Below are 18,709 nucleotides of genomic sequence, written 5' to 3'. Positions count from 1 at the left end.
GCAACTAGACAAGCTATGTATATATTTATAAGAAAACGTAGTTATTTATAATCATTATAATCTCATTGATAGCTCAAACTGTTGACCAATTCTTGCATAATTCTCAAGTATTCATCTCTGATGAATAAGCGATCAATTAGTTTATTTGGCAACAACAAAAAAGTCAACTGGTTCATGTAGAATTATAGTTTTAATAGATTAACCTTGGTGAATTCTTAAAATCATCTATCTTATATTATATCAGATTATTTATCAATCTTTTAATGCGTGCAAAATAAAATGTGTAAGTTTATTTTAATTGTATTATCAAATAGGATATAAAGGTTTACATGAACACTAAATCTAAGTTTTCACTTTACTTTCTTCTTGGACTTCTTAATTGATTTCTTCATCATCATACTTGTTGATACGTTCTTCATATAAAACATATTTAAAACTTATTGTCAACCAAATATATCATTAGTCTATTTCTTGTTTTTTTTTTTTAAAAAAAAAATAGATTTTATAATTTGTAAAATATCAAAAATTAAATTGAATATAATTATACACATAAATCTAACACAATTATGTTAATGAAAACTTAAGATCTTACTAAGCAAGCAGCTGAAATATTGGATATGTCAAATGTCATGCTCATCTTTGCATAGAAGTGCTGGCTATTCCCCCTACCTTGTTCACAGTCAACAAGTCAACATACGACCTGGCCTTGCAAATGGCATTACCTTTTTCCATTGCGTTTTCTTTCAGAAGCCAGAGGCCTTTTTTATGATTACGTCGTTCATTTAGATCAGCATCCCATTCCAGAGGATCATAACACGCAATAACTTTTCTATTCACATTCGGATAACAAAGTTCAGATATATTTTCGTCTCAATCTTCAAGGAAGGCAGGCAACTCCTGAAATAATCCAAGTAAAATTATTAACAATAAACAAAGCAAAAGTTTCCCATCAAATAACTTGTTGTTAGGCAGTTGCTTGCTTAGACAAATGCATTATATTTCGTCCAAAAGCATGGTAGAACTTATGAATAAATGGAAATTTCAGAGATTAGCACAGAACAGGCCTTGCTGCAATCACAAGTCTCCAACATGGAATATAAAAAGCATTTGGTCAACAATGTTCACATTCATTTTCGTCTCATGTTCATGTAGCATTCTAGTGCGATTGAGGTTAAACAGTACATCACAGATAGTGATAGTAGATTATATGCTAGAAGTGCTAGCCCAAGTAAGGTTTTATTGGCTGCCAAAAGTGCTTGCTATGTAAGGTTTTAGTGTCTAATAAGAAGAAGGGAGAAAGAAAGAGTTATTTTGGGCTGAGGCTGCATTCGGCAATCTTCTCCCATGATTTCAGAGTCAAGTCCTCAGTATCTGTTTTCCACAAGGCAAGGCGAGTTATTGGAAAGCTTAGACCGCTGATGCTCTCATCAAGAATATTAGCTTTTTCTTGAGCCTCTTTCTTCTCATCATCCGTCAGATCACCATAAAGGAGACTGAGATGGGGCATGTAAGCTGCATATGTTATACAAGGTGTAGATTAGCAAAACATGCATGATCACAATGGAGAGACAATATGCTAATGTTGCTGACAAATTTAAACATGGCAGCCTCCAATTTGTTACAGATTATTAACTATAACACGTGAAATTGGAAAAAACTTTGTGTATCAAATGGACGTAGTGACCACCCCTCATCTGCACCCATCTTCTATGCAAAGAAGCAACACTACCCAATCTAAATATTAAGCCAAACAGCCCTGGTGAGCAGGTTTAGTGACATAATACCCATAACCAAGTTATATGTATGACATTTAGTCTTCCCACATCATATACATGCAACACACCGATTTTAAAGAGCCCTCTTCATGTTCGTGATCCATTAAGAAAAAGTATGCAACATATCTAAGTAGGAGAATTCATGCGCTTTCCACTGCAGAGAATCTGTCTAAAAACATTGCTGGTTTTTGTCAGGAGAGAGGAAATACTTAAAACTTTTTCTTGGTTTTGACCATGAAAAGGTAATGCCACTGGAAGAACTTTAAGTGTAATGACAAGAATATTGATTCAATCATCAGAAAACTAACATGAGTTTATTTATGAACAATTAGCGGTTAATTTAGTTTTTCTATTTCAGATACTACATAAAAGGTACCCAATATTCTTCTATAAACTGCTTTTTGGCAACAATTTCTTGTCATTAGATACTGAATGGTGGTTCAATGGGAAGAGAAGCACACCCACTGCATTCGCAAAAAGCCACAAACCTCATAACTTCGCTGTTAATCGAAAACAGAATCAAGAACTCAGAAGCAACAGTGAATATGTTGTCTGATGCAACAAAAACCAGTGCCTTTTTCCTTCTTTCTCTCAAGACTCAACTGATCCCAAATAATTTCACTTTTACAAGACTCACCTGTCTTCTTTATGGTTTTATAACACTGGTCAAATGCTCACATAATCTTATGACAAAATTTCACATAATGCAGATTCTCCAGTTTTCAGCACCAGACGCTCATTTTACTGACTGCAGTACTCTAAGAATTCTACACTTATTTAAAAATCTTTGCAAAGAAAAGCACTCAATTACTTACCATTTCTTACCACCGAATAGCAACCTACCAATTAGCTTAGAAGCCACACCCTCCTACACTTGCCAGTTAACATTTTCTTACAGCCAAATTAATACAATGAATCTCAATTTCCCAGGCAATAGTATGCCATAATTAACCACACGTAACTTACCCAAATCCAACTCATATATGCTCCAAAATCAACAAAATCGAACCCATAAAAAAGAAGAAGAAAGACCCATCTCTTACTATTCATAAACGAAAAAGATGAACGGAAGATGGCATTGAACTTACGAGTAGAACTCTTGTACCCAAAATGTCCGCTACAATGTGCACTAGCTTCCAACACCTAAAAAAAAAATAAAAAAAACTCCATTTTTTTAACAAGTGGGCATCCAAGCAAACTAGCAGCTGCAAGTTCAGTTCAATCACAAAACCAATCTAACGAAAACCATATAGAAAGAAATATTTACGGACTCCAATTTTTCATTTCTAAATTAAAAATGGAGGAACAAGAAAAAAAAAAAATCACCTCAGGCATTGATTGAAGTAGCAAATAAACACACTGATAAAAGAAAGTCCCCGTAGCCACACGATCAACAGTAGCAGTATATGCCTGCAGCCCATCACAAGCAGAATGAAACTTCTCCAACGCATCTTGCTCCGTTAAACCAATGGCCCCCACAACCGTAATGTGTGGCTGGAACTGGGGCCCACCAAATTCTGACGCGAGTCCGGCCATCAACCTCTTCAGCCTGCCCCCCACATCTTCTGGTGGAATTGCCCACACCGAATAAACGTGCTTTTTGTCAGCAGGCGTTGATGTTCCTTGGGGGATTTCCATGATGACTGATGAGAAAAGAAAAAAAATGAAAAACCTAAGGAATGGCTATGAATCAAATGAAGTCGAGAGACAAAAACATAAATCAAATAGTTATAATTAAGGGAGATGTAGTTTTTAAGTCAAATTGTTTGGCTTGTTGAGGGTAGCTTGCTAGAATTAAAAGGAAAAGAAAAATACAAGTGTTTTCTGAGCATCAATGGCGGAGGGGTGAGTTGTCGTATCTAATAATTTGGGTATAAAATAAAATGGCACTTGCAGGGGTAGGGGTATATTACCATTAGAATATGCTGGAGTGTAGGATACTTCTTGTGCGCACTACTCAACGCAAGGTCTTTTGTCTAACATCCCTGCTTCTTCTTCTTCTTTTGGATGAATCGGTATTTTTAAAAATTTTAAATTTTAAATTTTTAATACATTAATGTTAAAAATAAATTTTAAAAAATAAAAAATATTTTTTTTTTAATATATTTACTTATAAGAAATAACTTAAAAAATAATAATTGCTACTAATCATTTCTATAATAATTTAATTGTTAATAAAATATTTATTTTTTTAAAATAATAATTACTTTTCAAAATATTTTTTTTAAAAAAAATAAAACATTGTCCAAAATCCTTCTCATTACATGTATCTAATTAAAGTTTCTAGTAAACAGCCAATTATATAAGATGTGGAGAATTACGTTCTTAATTATTCCTATTATACCACAATTAAATTCCATGATCACTAGATAATATGCAAACACAAGTTCTAGAGTAAAAAGCATAAGTCATTTCTTATTGATTAGAAAGAATTATTTTTTTATGTCTTCGTATATAGAGCGACAAAAACAATTTATGAGGAATTATTTCATCCATGTAAATTGAAAATTATGCACAAGAGTAAAATGTTACTTGCCCTATTTAAAGCAGAGGGCTTTTTCAAAATCAAAATACATCATGGGCAAGTCACATGACTTTTCTTCGAAATACATCGTGTTCGTATTTTTTTCATCAATAAAAGGTTTTCAAAATTATAATGAATATCTATTAATTTTTTTCCACTATTATAAAAGGTAAGGGTAAGTTTATTTACAAATTTATGAAGGGTAAATTATAAAGAATTTTTAGAATAAAGAAAAAGCCTTCTAGTCCTTGAAATGTTCTCATTGTCATAACTCATGTTTGAGTTATTCCCCCTTAAATTTACCATTCTTTTTAAATAAAAATTCAAAAATAAAGTAATAATAACAAGAAAACTGACAATTTAGCAAAAAGCAAGCTAATGAGAATTTCAAATATACAGAAAAATCAAGTTGTAATTTTTGGATGGAATCCTAGCTTAATCGTATCGAATTGTATCCAAGACTGGAAAGACAATATATATTTAATATCAAATTAAATGATTATTTGATGAATCTATATAAAAATCAAGTCTAGAAAGATAATTAGATTTTTAATAGGTTAATTTGATTTAATCATGCATTAAATTAAAATTTTTAATTATATTTAAGAATTATTATGGGTCAAATTAAAACGCAAGAACATGACTATATGTGTAAATATGTGTGTGTAGCCATAATAAAGGCTCACATTCGATGGAAATGTGTAGAACTGCTATAAATTTTTTGTTTTAATTTTCTTTGATTGATAAGGGTGTTATATGTTTCACATGTTACCTAGCCTTGCCTTGTTCATTGTAATATATATATATATATATATATATATATATATATATATATATATATATATATATATAATTTTTTTATTATATTATTAAATTAATCAAGATTTAACTTGGTTATTAAATTTTTCTTTATATAAAAACATAATTGTCTTCTAAGATTTTTCTTTTTTAGGTTAAAATTTTTTTTAGTGGGGCTCGTGGCATTGTAGAGAACACCAATCTAGTGATTGCTAAATGTTAGCAAGGAAAAATTGTTGGAATTTTATTTTAAAAACATAGTTAATGAATATATTTAAAGTTAAATTAAAAGGGTAGTCCATTTATTTTTTAAAACTGTATTGGAAATTATTTTTTAATAAAAACTATTTAACACAAAATATTAACATGATGAAAATAAATTGAGTAACTAAAAAATTGATTTTAAAAAACTCATAGTTGACAATTTTTTAAATAAAAAACCAAAGCCTTCCATCTCAAATTGAAAAAATATGATATTTTATTTTGGTTTATATAATGACAAGTTGACGAGTTAATGTGGATATAAGCTTTCTTGCTGATCTCAACTTGGATTTTGGTTTGAAATAATGTTTTGGATCACAAATAACATTTTTGTTTGGATTTGTTATAAAATAATTTTTTTATTCATAAAGAATATTAACTACAATATTCCTTCTAAAATATTTCGAAAAACACAAGGAAGCAAATCAAGAACAGCTCAAAAGCACTTGAGGGTTTGGTCTAGTGGTGAAAGGAGCTTGTTCCCTTTCTCTGCACCAGGGTTCAAACCTCACTGTGCATGTCTGTCACCTCCGTGGTGCCTTACATGCTCACTGGGTTTGCAGGATGTTCAGTGAGCCGTGGGATTAGTCGTGGTGCGCGCAAGCTGGCCCGGACACCCACGAAAATAAATAAATAAAAAAAAACAGCTCAAAAGCTGCACAGACGAACTTGAAATGGATGAACAATTTGTATATCAACTAAAAATAAGTCTATTATATAGGACTAAACATTCTTGTCTTTTACAAAACAAATATGGGAACAAAATTTAGAAGGAAAGAACTCCTCTCTCATTTAATCATATGCTACTATCAACTAAGGAAGCTAAAAACAAGAAAGAAAACGAGCACAATGTACAGAAGAACAAATGAACTGGGCTGCCTGTGCAAAGAATATTTGACTATGCTTACATGTGTAAAGGGCAATCATAAAACACACAGGAAAGATCAATCAGTAATTCAATAACGAGTACTTGACTCGCAAAACAATCTTTCCTTTATCAACCCCAAGCTTAGCTCCTGTTACCAACCAATGACCTGGAACATCTTGCGGTCCCTTTGACATTTCGCTCATGTCAACGATTTTTGCCAATTTGCCAGCATGACTATCTTCTTTCTTATCACTGGAGGGTTTCTCATGTGAAACAGAAGAGGATGCACCATTGCTTCTCTGCGAAGAAGGGTTGGAGGGGCTATGGTCCCATACAGACCTCCTTATTGTACAGCCTGGAACTTTTGAGAATAGGAGTTTCAGGTGTAACACATTTTTCGCACCAAAATCCCAAACACCAAGCTGAGCCCCGGTCACAATGTGAACACCAGATAGGTCTCCGATGGAAGTGTCGGCATACTCTATCGGTGCGGTGCTTACATGGGAAAAGTTCTTCCACTTGATAGGCTCAAACCAACGGCTGTCTTGCTCCTCAGGACCTTGCCACTTGGGAGCACCTATGGCCACATGTGCATCCCAGTGGGGTTGAAGGACTTTCGGAAGGAACACTAGATGCTCCAAATGGATGGAAAGTCTGTTTTGCTTGCTGCCCTCTAGGTTAAGTCGGAGACCTGTAACTGGCTTACGGCCAACTGTTACCTGCAGCATCATAAAGGTTTGACTTTAGTAGAAATGCAAATCGTCTCTGCTCATGCTGGCAGGGTCTGGCAAAGATGGTCTGCATATGCTAAAAGGAGAAATTTTCCACTGGAAGAAGAAAAACGCTCGGAACTCTGCGTGGTTTGGAGAGACCATTTTGAAATTATCCACAAGTTTCACTTCTTTCATTTTATCCAGGACTAATACTTCAGATGGACACAAGCCCACCAAAGTACTTTCTTGTCAGGTGCTAGTGTAAATAGTAATACTCTCATTGCTAAAGCTTTCTTTTCATGGCTTTTCATGAAAAGTAAGTACTGTATGTACTTTAAGTTCTCAAAAACCTCTATCCAACATCCATCACCAAAAATGATTTAGCGACGATTGTAATTTTTATATAGTTTGGCTATCCTATGGATGAAAATTTACAATTGGTTGCCTTCTAAAGATATGAATAATCATCACAGGATTAAAAATTTTAGTATTTTCAAAACGGTGGTTTTTAATGAATGGTGCCTGAGATGACAAAACTGACAGCAAAGAAAAACATATGACCAACTATTTGTGAAGCTACTATCCATGAAATTCTATACATCACATGCAATCATTTCAACATTACTTTCCATTACCACATGAAGAAGATACACTTTGAAAACATACCTGATCTGGGCTTATATACAGCTTGGGACCCATCAAACTGAACTGAAGAGATTGACAAACAGGCTCCTTTCTTAGAAGATTATTCTGCTCTGGAGCCCATCCTTTAGCAATTTGAAAATCCAAGAAATACTGCAAATCCTCTATGGGTGGCTTGTCTGATAAAGGGAAAACACACAAAAGAATATTTCAACCAGGAATTCCTAGATTTTTTCATCATGTGGTGCAACACAAGGACTTCCTAGAAGGTTACCCATCCTAGAGCTACAACCACATAAGCACGTTTATACTTCAGCGGTATTATGGGATCCATCATACTACTGCTGATGTGATCACACCTAGGAATCTAGAATTTTCAGAACAGTAACTTTTTGGCAGATAATGGTTCAGATTAATTTTGCAAGGAATATGTAGGATTAAACAACCCAATTTCAATCAGATCATACTGGAGTCATCTCTCAAGACTTTGTTGGTCAGAAGACTGAGCTATAAGAGAAAGATTGTTAGCTTTTTGTGAATGAATTTTCATGCAAAGGCTTTTAGTGAATTAATTTTCATGCACATGACTCACTTGTTGGAAGAAAAATAAACAGCTTATCATACAGGCTATAGAAAAACTTCTTACTCAAGAATTGTATACTGCTTTAGCAAAGAAGAAAAGAATAATTAGCACAGCAATGGTTTCATTTAAGAATTGTTGACCAAATCAAATATATTATACATTAAAATGAAATTCGAATTTCAAACCAAACAAGGGAATGCAAATATGGGATTAGAACTTACATTCCAAGTATAACTCAATTGCCCGGGCCAAATGCTTTATTCCAGGCACTCCTTCAAGCAGAGACACAATAGGTGTAAACGTCATGTTAATCACATCTGGTGCCAACTGCACTGTCTCTGCCCACTTGGCATGACTCTGTTCAAGATCATCACCTCCTCTCCTTCTAAAAATCACTGTTACGTCCTACAGCAAGGAATTTAACTTGTAAGTATTTCTGTAACTCCAGAGTAGAAAAATGAGAAACAAAACAGTGTGTCAGAGACAAGAATTTACAATGTAATACGATAGGGGTTTGTCAAGAAAAGACTGGGTGAAACAATGAGAGCCATCAATTGATGGCCTGGCTTAGATGAACAGATGAGTGAGCAATGCAAGAACACTAACCTTGTCCTTATATTTCAAGGGGGCAGCAATTGATGTATTTTTTGAGTCTTGAAACCTCTGATCTGCTATGTCTTTCACGTAGTTCTCGATATCAGATGCTGACAAAGGAGATGCCTGGTGCTGCCTGATATAAACAACATCTCGTCCACCAATTGTTGCAGAGGTGACAATATGGGTACCATAGCTTTCAATGAAGCTGGAAAAGTAGAAAAAACCACAGATACCAATAAAAAAGCTGGTGTTGCTGAACTCTTTGATGTGATAAAGGGATTCCACCGGATGAATTTTTTCATAGTTATGATGATGCTCTTTAATAGCATTATTGGAAATAAAAGATGACTGGTTTCAAAACCACAAAACTCATGTATTTTATTATAAAGTTTTCTCAAGGAGTTCGTTTCTATAAGCAATTCGAGCCAAAACAAAATACCTTGCCAGGGATGCAGGATCCCATGAGTAAGGAACAGCACGCTTGACTTCCTCACGCAAAACTAGGTTTACTTTGGCTATCTGAACCTTATACAAGGGAATGAAATGCCCAACCATTGCAAGGGATTTTGTTCCAGCTGCATCAACTTGCCATGAGCCAGTGAAGTTGAACATGCCATTAAAGCTTCCGAGAGGAATTCGTTCTGATATACCTGACTTTTCATTGAATCGTCCTGCCATCTGAAAATTCAAGCAATAAGCTTCTTTTACACCATATTTTACTACATTAGTAACTCAAGTACAGATAGAAACTCCGCTGCCATTAAAAAGGAAAAAAAAAGGGACATGCTATTTGATCCAGTCCATAAACCATGAAATTTTCTTTATAGTCAAGTTAAGAGAGAAATCATTAGGTCTAACATCAATGGAAAAATAAAAAAGAGATTAAATATAAAGCACAGAATTGGAGAACAACTAATGAATAGAGAATTCACTGCACTGCAAAATATCACCATCTTTCTACAGAATTGATTCACCATGAAACACCAGCAGATGATAAAAAGCTAGAGAAACCCAGATAAAATATGGACTCAGACTGGAAAGCATTGCAGGTGATGGTAATGAGAGAGGAAGGGAAATATAAGCATTTCAATCTATTGTTCTTCACCAACATATCCATATGCAGTCATTTACCTTCCATATCCTAAATCAAAGAGTTCATCATCTTTGGGCTCTTAAAGTCTATTATAGTGCAAATGAGCCCATAAAGTGCTTGAGACCATCTAATTATATTCTCTTCTGACAGGAAATCCAATTCACTGACCATGTATGCAGAGGATGAACTATGGAATGAGACGTTTGGACACCTATCCCAGTTAGCTTAGGCCTTGCACCCCCCCCCCCCAACCCCCAACCCCCAACCAAAACCTTCAAAACAGTTGCTATCAAATATGCATACATGAGTTGGGAATGTTTACGAACAAGATAAGATTTCTTCTCAAAATCACAACAATCCTAAATAGAAGACCTTGCAGAAGTTATAGAAACTTAAAGGACTCCATACACTCAGCTCTAAGAAAAATCATGAATGCCCCTTGGGCAAATGGCAGGATACTAGACATAAAAGTTATGCCACAATCTCCAAGCACTTAGCAGTTACATCAACAATCCCTATTTTTGGTTTCGCGTCACATCAATGTGAAAAATATAATCAGCTGCATGCACACAACCAGGAGTTGAAGAAATAAGCATTACAGAGAAATGATCTAAAAGCTTTAGTTGATTGTCTCCCTCAGACAAATAAAATTATGTAATTATTCAGGCATCGCAAAATTACTAATCTAACTTAACAAACGCTGCTATGATAAAACTAAATTGAGAACTTTTCACAAACTTTCTACCTGAATGTGCATATTCAGTAAGCCCATCCGAAATTAATCAATGCAGTGATGGGGTCGAAGGAAAAAGCTCATTCTAACCACAACTTTTTCCAGATTAGTTAGCCCCATACAAATTGCCGGCCAGGAAAAATCAGAACAACATATTTCTGTGATCTTTTGACATTAGACTTGAAGACAAATCAAATTAACTACTTAGCCATGAAAGTCCTAACATGCACAAGGTGACATTCGAAGAGCATAAATTCTAGGACTGCCCGAATCACAAGAGACTGAACCTAACATAAGAAAATAAAATAAAGAAATCCAAGCATGCCCAGATAATGAATGGAAAGAAAAGAAAAGAAAAATTCACCTCATGGAAGGAGCAGACAGGAATTCTCTCGAAGCTTCTTTTCTCTTGAGAGCAGTCGATGTCAAAAGAAAGACTAGGCAGCACAAGCCCGTGAGAGATATCAAGATCCCTAGCATGTTCTTCATCAATATGAACCAACCTGGACCCAGTAGCTCCTTTACAATATAAAAGCCTTATATCAGATGTAACATCAAAGCCACGACCCAAAGCTTGAATCGAGTTGCAGAGAGTGGTAGTCAAGGCATCAGAACTCAAGCTCATCTTTTTTTCCATAAACGAGAAATATTTGTTCTGGCGTGCTTGCTTGGCTGGTTCATTTATTTTTGGCCTTTTTTTTTTCTTTCTTGTTTTTTGTAGAGCGGTGGGGTAGTTTGGAACTTTGGACATGGAAGTAGGTGACTTTTGTTTGGTGGTTTGGTTTTTTTTTGTTTTTAGTTTGACTGTAATAATGGTGCTAAAAACGCGTTATTTTTGTGTTCGCTTGTGAGAATTGAGCCGTCAGTTTACTTTTACTTCAAGTGCTCATCTCATCTACAAAATTCTCTTTTAGACAACTAACTCCATTGACTTGATGCATGGATTCTACTTTCTCTTTCTCAAGCCCTGAAATTCGGAGAGTGTGTATTAAATATGAGAGATGAAATTATTTATTTATAGTGTGTATCAAATTATTAAACTATAAAATAATATATATATATATATATATGTGTGTGTGTGTGTGTGTCAAGATATGCATATATCTTATTGTATTAAAAATCTAAATGTTCAACAAATATATTTGTATAATATAAATATACATCTTGATTTAAGTTTAGGCCACTTTCAAGTATGTTTTGATGATATTCATACTTTATTTATTACTCATTGGATAAGGTAATTATTTTGGTGATAGATAAGAATGAAAAGAAAAGAAAAATATCCTAAAAAAAAAAACATAGATATAAATTAAAAGAATGAGAATCAAATTTGAAATAAAAACTAAATAAAATAAAATAAAATTGATGAAATTAAAAAAAAATACAAAAGATTAAAAAAAATAGAAAGACATCAAAAGAAAGAGAATCCTATTGTGTGTATATATATATATATATAAAAGAAAAAGAAAGGAAGCTTATATACTTTACTAAAAAGAGGAGAGAGAAAAAGAAAGAAAAAAAAAAGTTTACCAAAGCCACAACGTACTTCCTCTACCACCATGTGTGCCACCACTAGAAAGCTCTTGGTGTGCCGCTTTAAATGCCACTGTGAAAAATGATATTTGACAGTAGGAGGAGCTTATATGCACTTCTAGAAGAGCGTGGGCTCCTCTCATTCGCTAGGACATTGCACTTAAATTTTTTTTTTAAAATATAATTTTTATATATATAAAAAATCTAATTGTTCCTAACTCTAATTGACAATTACAAAAAAAAAAAAAAAAAAAGCCAAAGTGAAAAATAGCAAAAACACAGTTGAATCCAAGGTCAAGAAAAACAAAAAAAAAGGGGTAGCTCAGTAATTACACTGTTCAATAAAACTAAAAAAACCAAAAATGACCTTTTCCCCTTGTTATATTTTTTGTTTTTAAAGGGTAGGTTAATAATTTCACTACAATAAAAATATGAAGATACCAATTTACCCTTAAATAAATTAATAATACCATTTGAATTCGTGAAAATATAATTTTACCCTTAAAAATTCAACATTTCCTTTGCAATTATGGAGGGAAAAATCATTTGTGTACTATAATAATTTAGTATATTGAGTTTTGCTCCACAATAAAATACTGATCAAACTTATTTTTTTTTAATCAACACTTTATTTTAACTATCAAAACTCTAAAATTGCTTGAAAATACACTAAAGAATAATAAAATCATATTATATTTTATAAAAATATTAAATCAGATTCTTGATTATGGTCTCATCTTTGACTCTTTTTTACAACTGTTATTAATATTAAAAGAAGACCTTTTCAAACAAAAAGATTCACAAAATTTCACATGCCTATATTTATATATTTTTATTTCTATTCCCCATACATATAATTTAATTATAGAAATAATAAATTACATCAAAATTAAACAAATCACTAAATTAAAATCTTTTTTGAACGAGACTTTTGGGTGTTATTTTTCGTTATCTTTGATTCCTTTAGATTAAAGTATTCATATCTTTTTAATAAACTCTACCTATTAAAAAAACACTTAGGTCAAAAGATAACATAATTTTTTTATATATAAAACTTATTATTAATATTTGCCTCACATATATTAAAAAAAAACAATTTGAAATAAGAGGATTTGTAGAAATTATAATGCTAATTTATTTATGTTAAAATTCACATCATGTACCCATGCATTTACAAAATGTATATATTTTGTTTGAAAAATGAATTTCTTTGAGCACAAATAATTTACAAATATTGTAATTCAATAGTAATTGTAGTACGAGAAAGCATTTCAATTATATATATTATATATATAAGATCCAATGATTTATAGTTTTTTACTTCTCTTGAAGCTTTTCAAGAGTTTTCAATAATAGAAATTACGAAATATGAACAATTGAAACCAAGAAATAGATTAAAGATTATCATATTTTTACTTATATATATATATATATATAATTGTTTTGACTATTAAAAACATTTAGTTCAAAACAATATTTCTAAAATTTCCATTCATTTCTATATTCTTAATTTAATTTAATCCACATCAACGTTAAATAAAAAATAATAAAGTTATATCAAAATTCAGTACATTATTAAACTGGACATTTGTTAATTTTTTATAGGTAAGCCTTGGTTATTATCTTATTTTATCTTTGAGTACTTTCAATAAAAATATTTAAACCCAAAGTTATTATATCCGAACCAAAGACTAACTTGGAAAAGAATTAATAAATCACTTGAGCAAGTAAACTAGGTTGAACAGGTAAATATCTTTTATTATTCAACTTGTAAGACGATCAATAATAAAAAAAAGGATTCTTTAGTCAAATGTTAACATGATATTTTTATCCATGCTTATCTCTTTAATATTTCCCTGACAAATAATAAAAGAACACCTTGAATTAAGATTTGTAGAAACAATAATATTAATATTACAAAGCTAAAAGTTAATGGAGACATGACAAAATTTTGGTTCACATAATTTATGTTATATATGAATTTTATCTAAATAAATAACTTTTTAAATAAAAAATAATTCACAATATTGTAATATAATAGCTATTTTTTGTGGGAGAAGACATTTTAATTTTATAAACGAAAATATACATACTAATGTATGATCATGTCTAATCGTTTTAAAGGATTTCAATACAAATTAGTATAAGAGACAAAAATATCATATATATAACCCACTCGAATCCATTTGAGGATCTGCCTCATATGGAGCCACAATAAAACACGTGTCCAACTTTCACATGCAATTATTCAAAATATTAATAATTTGTAGCACTTGAATCAATTGAGAACTTACCTAAATTAACTGTTTGGAGCTTTGATAATTTATTTTTTAAAATATTTTTTATTTGAAAATATTATTTTTTAAAAATATTAATTTAAAAAAAATAATTTTTTTTTAAATACTTTTAAAATATAAAAACAAATAATATATGAGAGTTATCCAAATTACTTATCATAATAATATTTAGAACCCATATGATCTTCGCTTTCTTCTCAATTAATAGCCTTCACAAGGTATATTTAATGTTTGTTGCTATGGGTTTGAGAATGTAGTTGCGTTTATTTTTTAAATTGTTTTTTTATTTTAAAATATATTAAAATAATATATTTTTTATTTTTAAAAAATTATTTTTGTCATCAGCATATCAATATAACAAAATAATAGAAAAATATCAAAAATATTTTAATTTAAAATAAAATAATTCAAATTTTTTTAAAAATACTTGAAAAAATAATGCCAAACACTATCGAGTTAATGCACATTTTCAATATATAGCAACTATTCATGAAGATCAAAATTGCTTTGTTAGTGTACATTACCTGGCTTTTCTTTCTACGTCTACCCTCTTCTTCATCAGGAGACGATGGCCAGCTAACACAATTATGGGAATGACAGAATTATCTTTCAACATTTGTATGATTTTCATGGGTAAATCTATGTGTGTCTAATAGCAAAATAAAAAAAGGCAGGAATTAATGCTCCAAAACAATATTAGGTTTTATTAGTTGACACAATAATACAACATAATATACTGGTGTAATAATAACTGCACATATTTATAAATGGAAAAGAAATCAAAAGGGTAGAAATGTATCTGTGGTTATTATTCAAGATCTAAGATTGAGATAGGATACCTAAAAGAAAGGAAACGATCGTGCAATGGAATATTATTTATACATAAAAGCAAAATCCTTGTGATCGTTGCTTAATTGAGTGCATAATCATTTTTGTAGTGACTATTTCTTCGAGTATTTTTGGTACTCTAGCATAGAAAAAAAATAAAATAACATAGCTCAAAAAAACGTTTAATAGTTTAGCAAACTTTGATGTATCTATGAGGTTTTTGTATTTTTTTTTTATTTTCTCTCTCATTTCTTTTCATAAATTACAAAGAAAAAAAAGAAAAAAAAAACACTAGAAATAAATTAAAATTTCAATGACGGCTTTATAAATACCTTAACAAATCTCAACAAAAACAAATCCAATAAATTTTTTAAAAAAATGACAAACAATAATTGAAATGGACCGCGTAAATTATCCAAAAATAAATAAGCTCTGTCATTTTTGAGTGGCTCATGTGGCTCAATGTTAGTGACTTTTATTGTGTCGAGTGGTATCTTTATTATAGTATTAGTATGCCTTTATTTTTTTTTTCTTAGGTTATTTTAAAATTTGAGAGAGTAACTAGCAAGTGTTCTTTATAATTCTTTAAAAAAATTTATTTTTTTAAATATTTTTTAGGCTATGCTCTTTATCAAATTTTTTTTTTTTACCGTGCCAAAAACAATAATAACTCCCATTTATTGACTGTTATAATTAAGGTAGAACCAAGTGCAACTAGCTGGAATCTTAACATGAAGTGTAGCTTGAAGAAACTTCAGCATTTGAAGGCTTGGAACCTCACGTTTTATTTCATATTGGCAGTGGAGATATATTGAGTTCATTGCTTATATTGACTACGATTAAACAGAGGTAAGAGAGGAGGAGTAGAGTCAAAGGCGTAGATTAAAGAATAAAAAAAAAAAACTTATTTTATTTTTTCATCTGTTCTCTGCTATTTTTTATCTTAGATGTTTGACTCAATTCGGAACCCAACCACCAAGGCCCGATACCACATTTTAGCCAAGTCATGGGATCAATATTTCATTTGATTTGGGCTCTAAGAGCATCATCGTTTTTGGTTTTAGGATATTGGGTCATTTTGGAGTCTTAGATTTTCCACTGTACGTGGTTAGCATTAGATTTAAAGCCACTATAATTGACCGAGAACAATGTCAATTTTCTCATATAAAATGGTAACTAAGGATTTGAGAGTCGCCTCTCAGCAGTACCGTCACGGTTTAGACTTTGAATTGGAAAAAATGGTAGCAAAATGCAAGAAAATCCTTTGATATATGTTAGTTGACCTAAATATTTATCCTTGATAGTGAAATTGTGAGGAAAGTTTTCCCAGTTCTTTGTAGCTTTCTGTTTTTGTTAAGATGATGCAATGAAAAAGGTATGTTTTTTCATAATCACTAGTTAACTGTTAGAAAGGGAGGGAGGGAGGGTGCTAGCCTAAATTCTCTCTCTCTTTCTCAACTCATATTCCAGAAAAAACAAAAGAAAAATAAAAACTCCACTATCAAACTATCAAAATAAAATAGCATAAAATAAACTAAATAACAGGACTAAAAATGCTTCACTTTATATTGAAAAACTTGAATTTAGTGATTCTTATAAAATTAATTCATTAAAATTCTATCTTTATAAATAAATAAATAATAAAAAAGAATACCATAACTAGAGCTATTTCAACACCCATCAAAGAGGTAGTTCCCCACCCCCAAACTACTTTTTCATACTCTGAATTTAATGGTTTCAATAAATCCACTACTATAGTTCGTTTTGGACTAGATCTTCTCTCTCTTTTTATCTCTTACTCTGGTTGACATACAAAATAATACAAGAACATGCAAATTTTATATATAAATATTACCAAACTGTATCTTTTTATTCTATTTGTATGGTCATGAAATAACACATCATACATCTTTATAACTATCATAATCCACTTTTGGATTATTCCTTAAAATTTCTATATTTTTTCTTTCCAAAATAAAAAATAAATAATAAATAATAATTGCAAGAAGACTGATATTTTGGCAAAAGCAAGCTGAGAGGATTTTAAATGTAGAAAAAATCAAGCTGCAATTTTGGAAGGAATCGGTAACATAGTTGTACCTTATTATACCAAAAACTGAAGAGACAATGCAGATTTAATATCAAATTAAATCATTATTGGATGAATCCACATAAAATTAAGTTTAAGGACAAGTAGATTTTTTAATAGGCTAATTGGATTAAATCATGAGTCGAATTAAAGTTTAATTATGTTTAAGAATTAATTTGGATCCAATTGAATGATTTATTTAGGTGCAAGAACTTAATTATACTTTAAATGAGTTAAATTAATTTTATTGGGGACTTAATTGGTTTAAATTAAGGGTAAAGGCGCCAAACTATGGTGAAATTGTAGAGTTTTGAAAGTTTAATGGTCAATTAGAGGCTAAATTGAAGAAATCCAAAACCAATGACCAAAATAAAAAGGCATTGAAATCCAGGGCTGAAATTGAAGTTTATTAGGGGTAAAATTGCACAAAATTAAAAGTTTAAATTCAATTAGGGCTGTATTTAAGAGAAATCATAAATCAAAGGACTAAATTGAACTTTACCAATGCAACGTTGTTTTGGTTATTGTTCATCTTCTCCCTATTTTTTTCCTGGATTACTTTTCAGGGGTATTTAATGTTTCATCTTTCTACAAAATTTGACAAACACATGCATGTAAATGATCGTTTGACATCTTATTACACCTCGCTGTTGTACTTTCTGGCTAATTGACACCATAACGGTCGTGACGTCGACCCAAAGAGGCCAACTTAGGTAGCCTTCAATTGTCAAATTTGACGGTTCATGATGCCTACTTTGAGCCAATAATTGAGATTCTTCAAGGCTGAATCAGGGACCAAGATTTGACATTGTTAAAGAAAAAATATTCCTCTTCCATCCCTTATAAATAAGGGTGGATTCCATGCCCTGGGCATGAAGAAAATTGGGTGCAAAGTTGATAGAAACCAACCTCCCTCCCTAGTTTTTTTTTCTTTTAACCGACAATTCTCTCTCTTTTTTTTTATCTCTCTCCACCATGTTTTCAACCACCACAACCTTAGCACAACCATGAGCAACCACAACACAAACCCCTCTATCAACCCATCTCCTGGCCAACAGCAGAAACCACCATTACCAATCTCTCCTTCTCTTTTTTCACTGTAAACTTTTTTTTCCCACACCATAGGAACCCAGCCACCACCTTACCATTATCATGAGCCACCAACACTTCCACCGTCCTCTACAAGACTAGTGATGACAGTTGTGACCCCTGTGCCAGGTGAGCTCCTTCTTCTCTTCCCCCTCTCATTTACATGCAGAACGTGAAATAATTCATGTCTTGTAATTGTTGGCTTCTACTAGTAGATGCAAACTGGGTTGGACTCATTTTGCCTATCGCACCCGACATCGCGGCGGCTCACAAAATAATTCTCTTG

At 31.7% G+C, this 18,709-nt stretch overlaps 2 protein-coding genes across 4 annotated transcripts; both read right to left on the bottom strand.

Moving 5' to 3' along the window:
- Positions 1 to 1,048: 1,048 nt before the first annotated feature.
- LOC118030017 (cyclic phosphodiesterase) lies at positions 1,049 to 3,788 on the bottom strand. Of its 3 annotated transcripts, none has more exons than XM_035034040.2 (4): positions 3,689 to 3,788; positions 3,102 to 3,418; positions 2,864 to 2,918; positions 1,049 to 1,512 (listed from the first exon to the last, which is right to left on the bottom strand). In XM_035034040.2, the coding sequence occupies exons 2-4, from the start codon at positions 3,411 to 3,413 to the stop codon at positions 1,307 to 1,309; spliced, it is 573 nt and encodes a 190-aa protein (XP_034889931.1). In that variant the 5' UTR covers positions 3,414 to 3,418; positions 3,689 to 3,788; the 3' UTR covers positions 1,049 to 1,306. The 3 variants fall into 3 exon arrangements, with proteins under 3 accessions (XP_034889931.1, XP_034889932.1, XP_034889930.1); XM_035034041.2 differs by having other exon boundaries at positions 3,591 to 3,696; XM_035034039.2 differs by lacking the exon at positions 3,689 to 3,788 and having other exon boundaries at positions 3,102 to 3,655.
- A 2,239-nt stretch (positions 3,789 to 6,027) lies between these two features.
- Positions 6,028 to 11,349, bottom strand: LOC118029979 (MACPF domain-containing protein CAD1). The gene is made up of 6 exons (XM_035033985.2): positions 10,952 to 11,349; positions 9,201 to 9,439; positions 8,771 to 8,966; positions 8,386 to 8,569; positions 7,606 to 7,760; positions 6,028 to 6,945 (listed from the first exon to the last, which is right to left on the bottom strand). The coding sequence occupies exons 1-6, from the start codon at positions 11,336 to 11,338 to the stop codon at positions 6,307 to 6,309; spliced, it is 1,800 nt and encodes a 599-aa protein (XP_034889876.2). The 5' UTR covers positions 11,339 to 11,349; the 3' UTR covers positions 6,028 to 6,306.
- Between the last annotated feature and the right edge of the window lie 7,360 nt (positions 11,350 to 18,709).

The sequence above is a fragment of the Populus alba genome, chromosome 5 (genome assembly GCF_005239225.2).
Source record: "Populus alba chromosome 5, ASM523922v2, whole genome shotgun sequence".
Classification (NCBI taxonomy): Eukaryota; Viridiplantae; Streptophyta; class Magnoliopsida; order Malpighiales; family Salicaceae; genus Populus; species Populus alba.
This window is presented reverse-complemented; position numbering and strand designations above follow the sequence as displayed.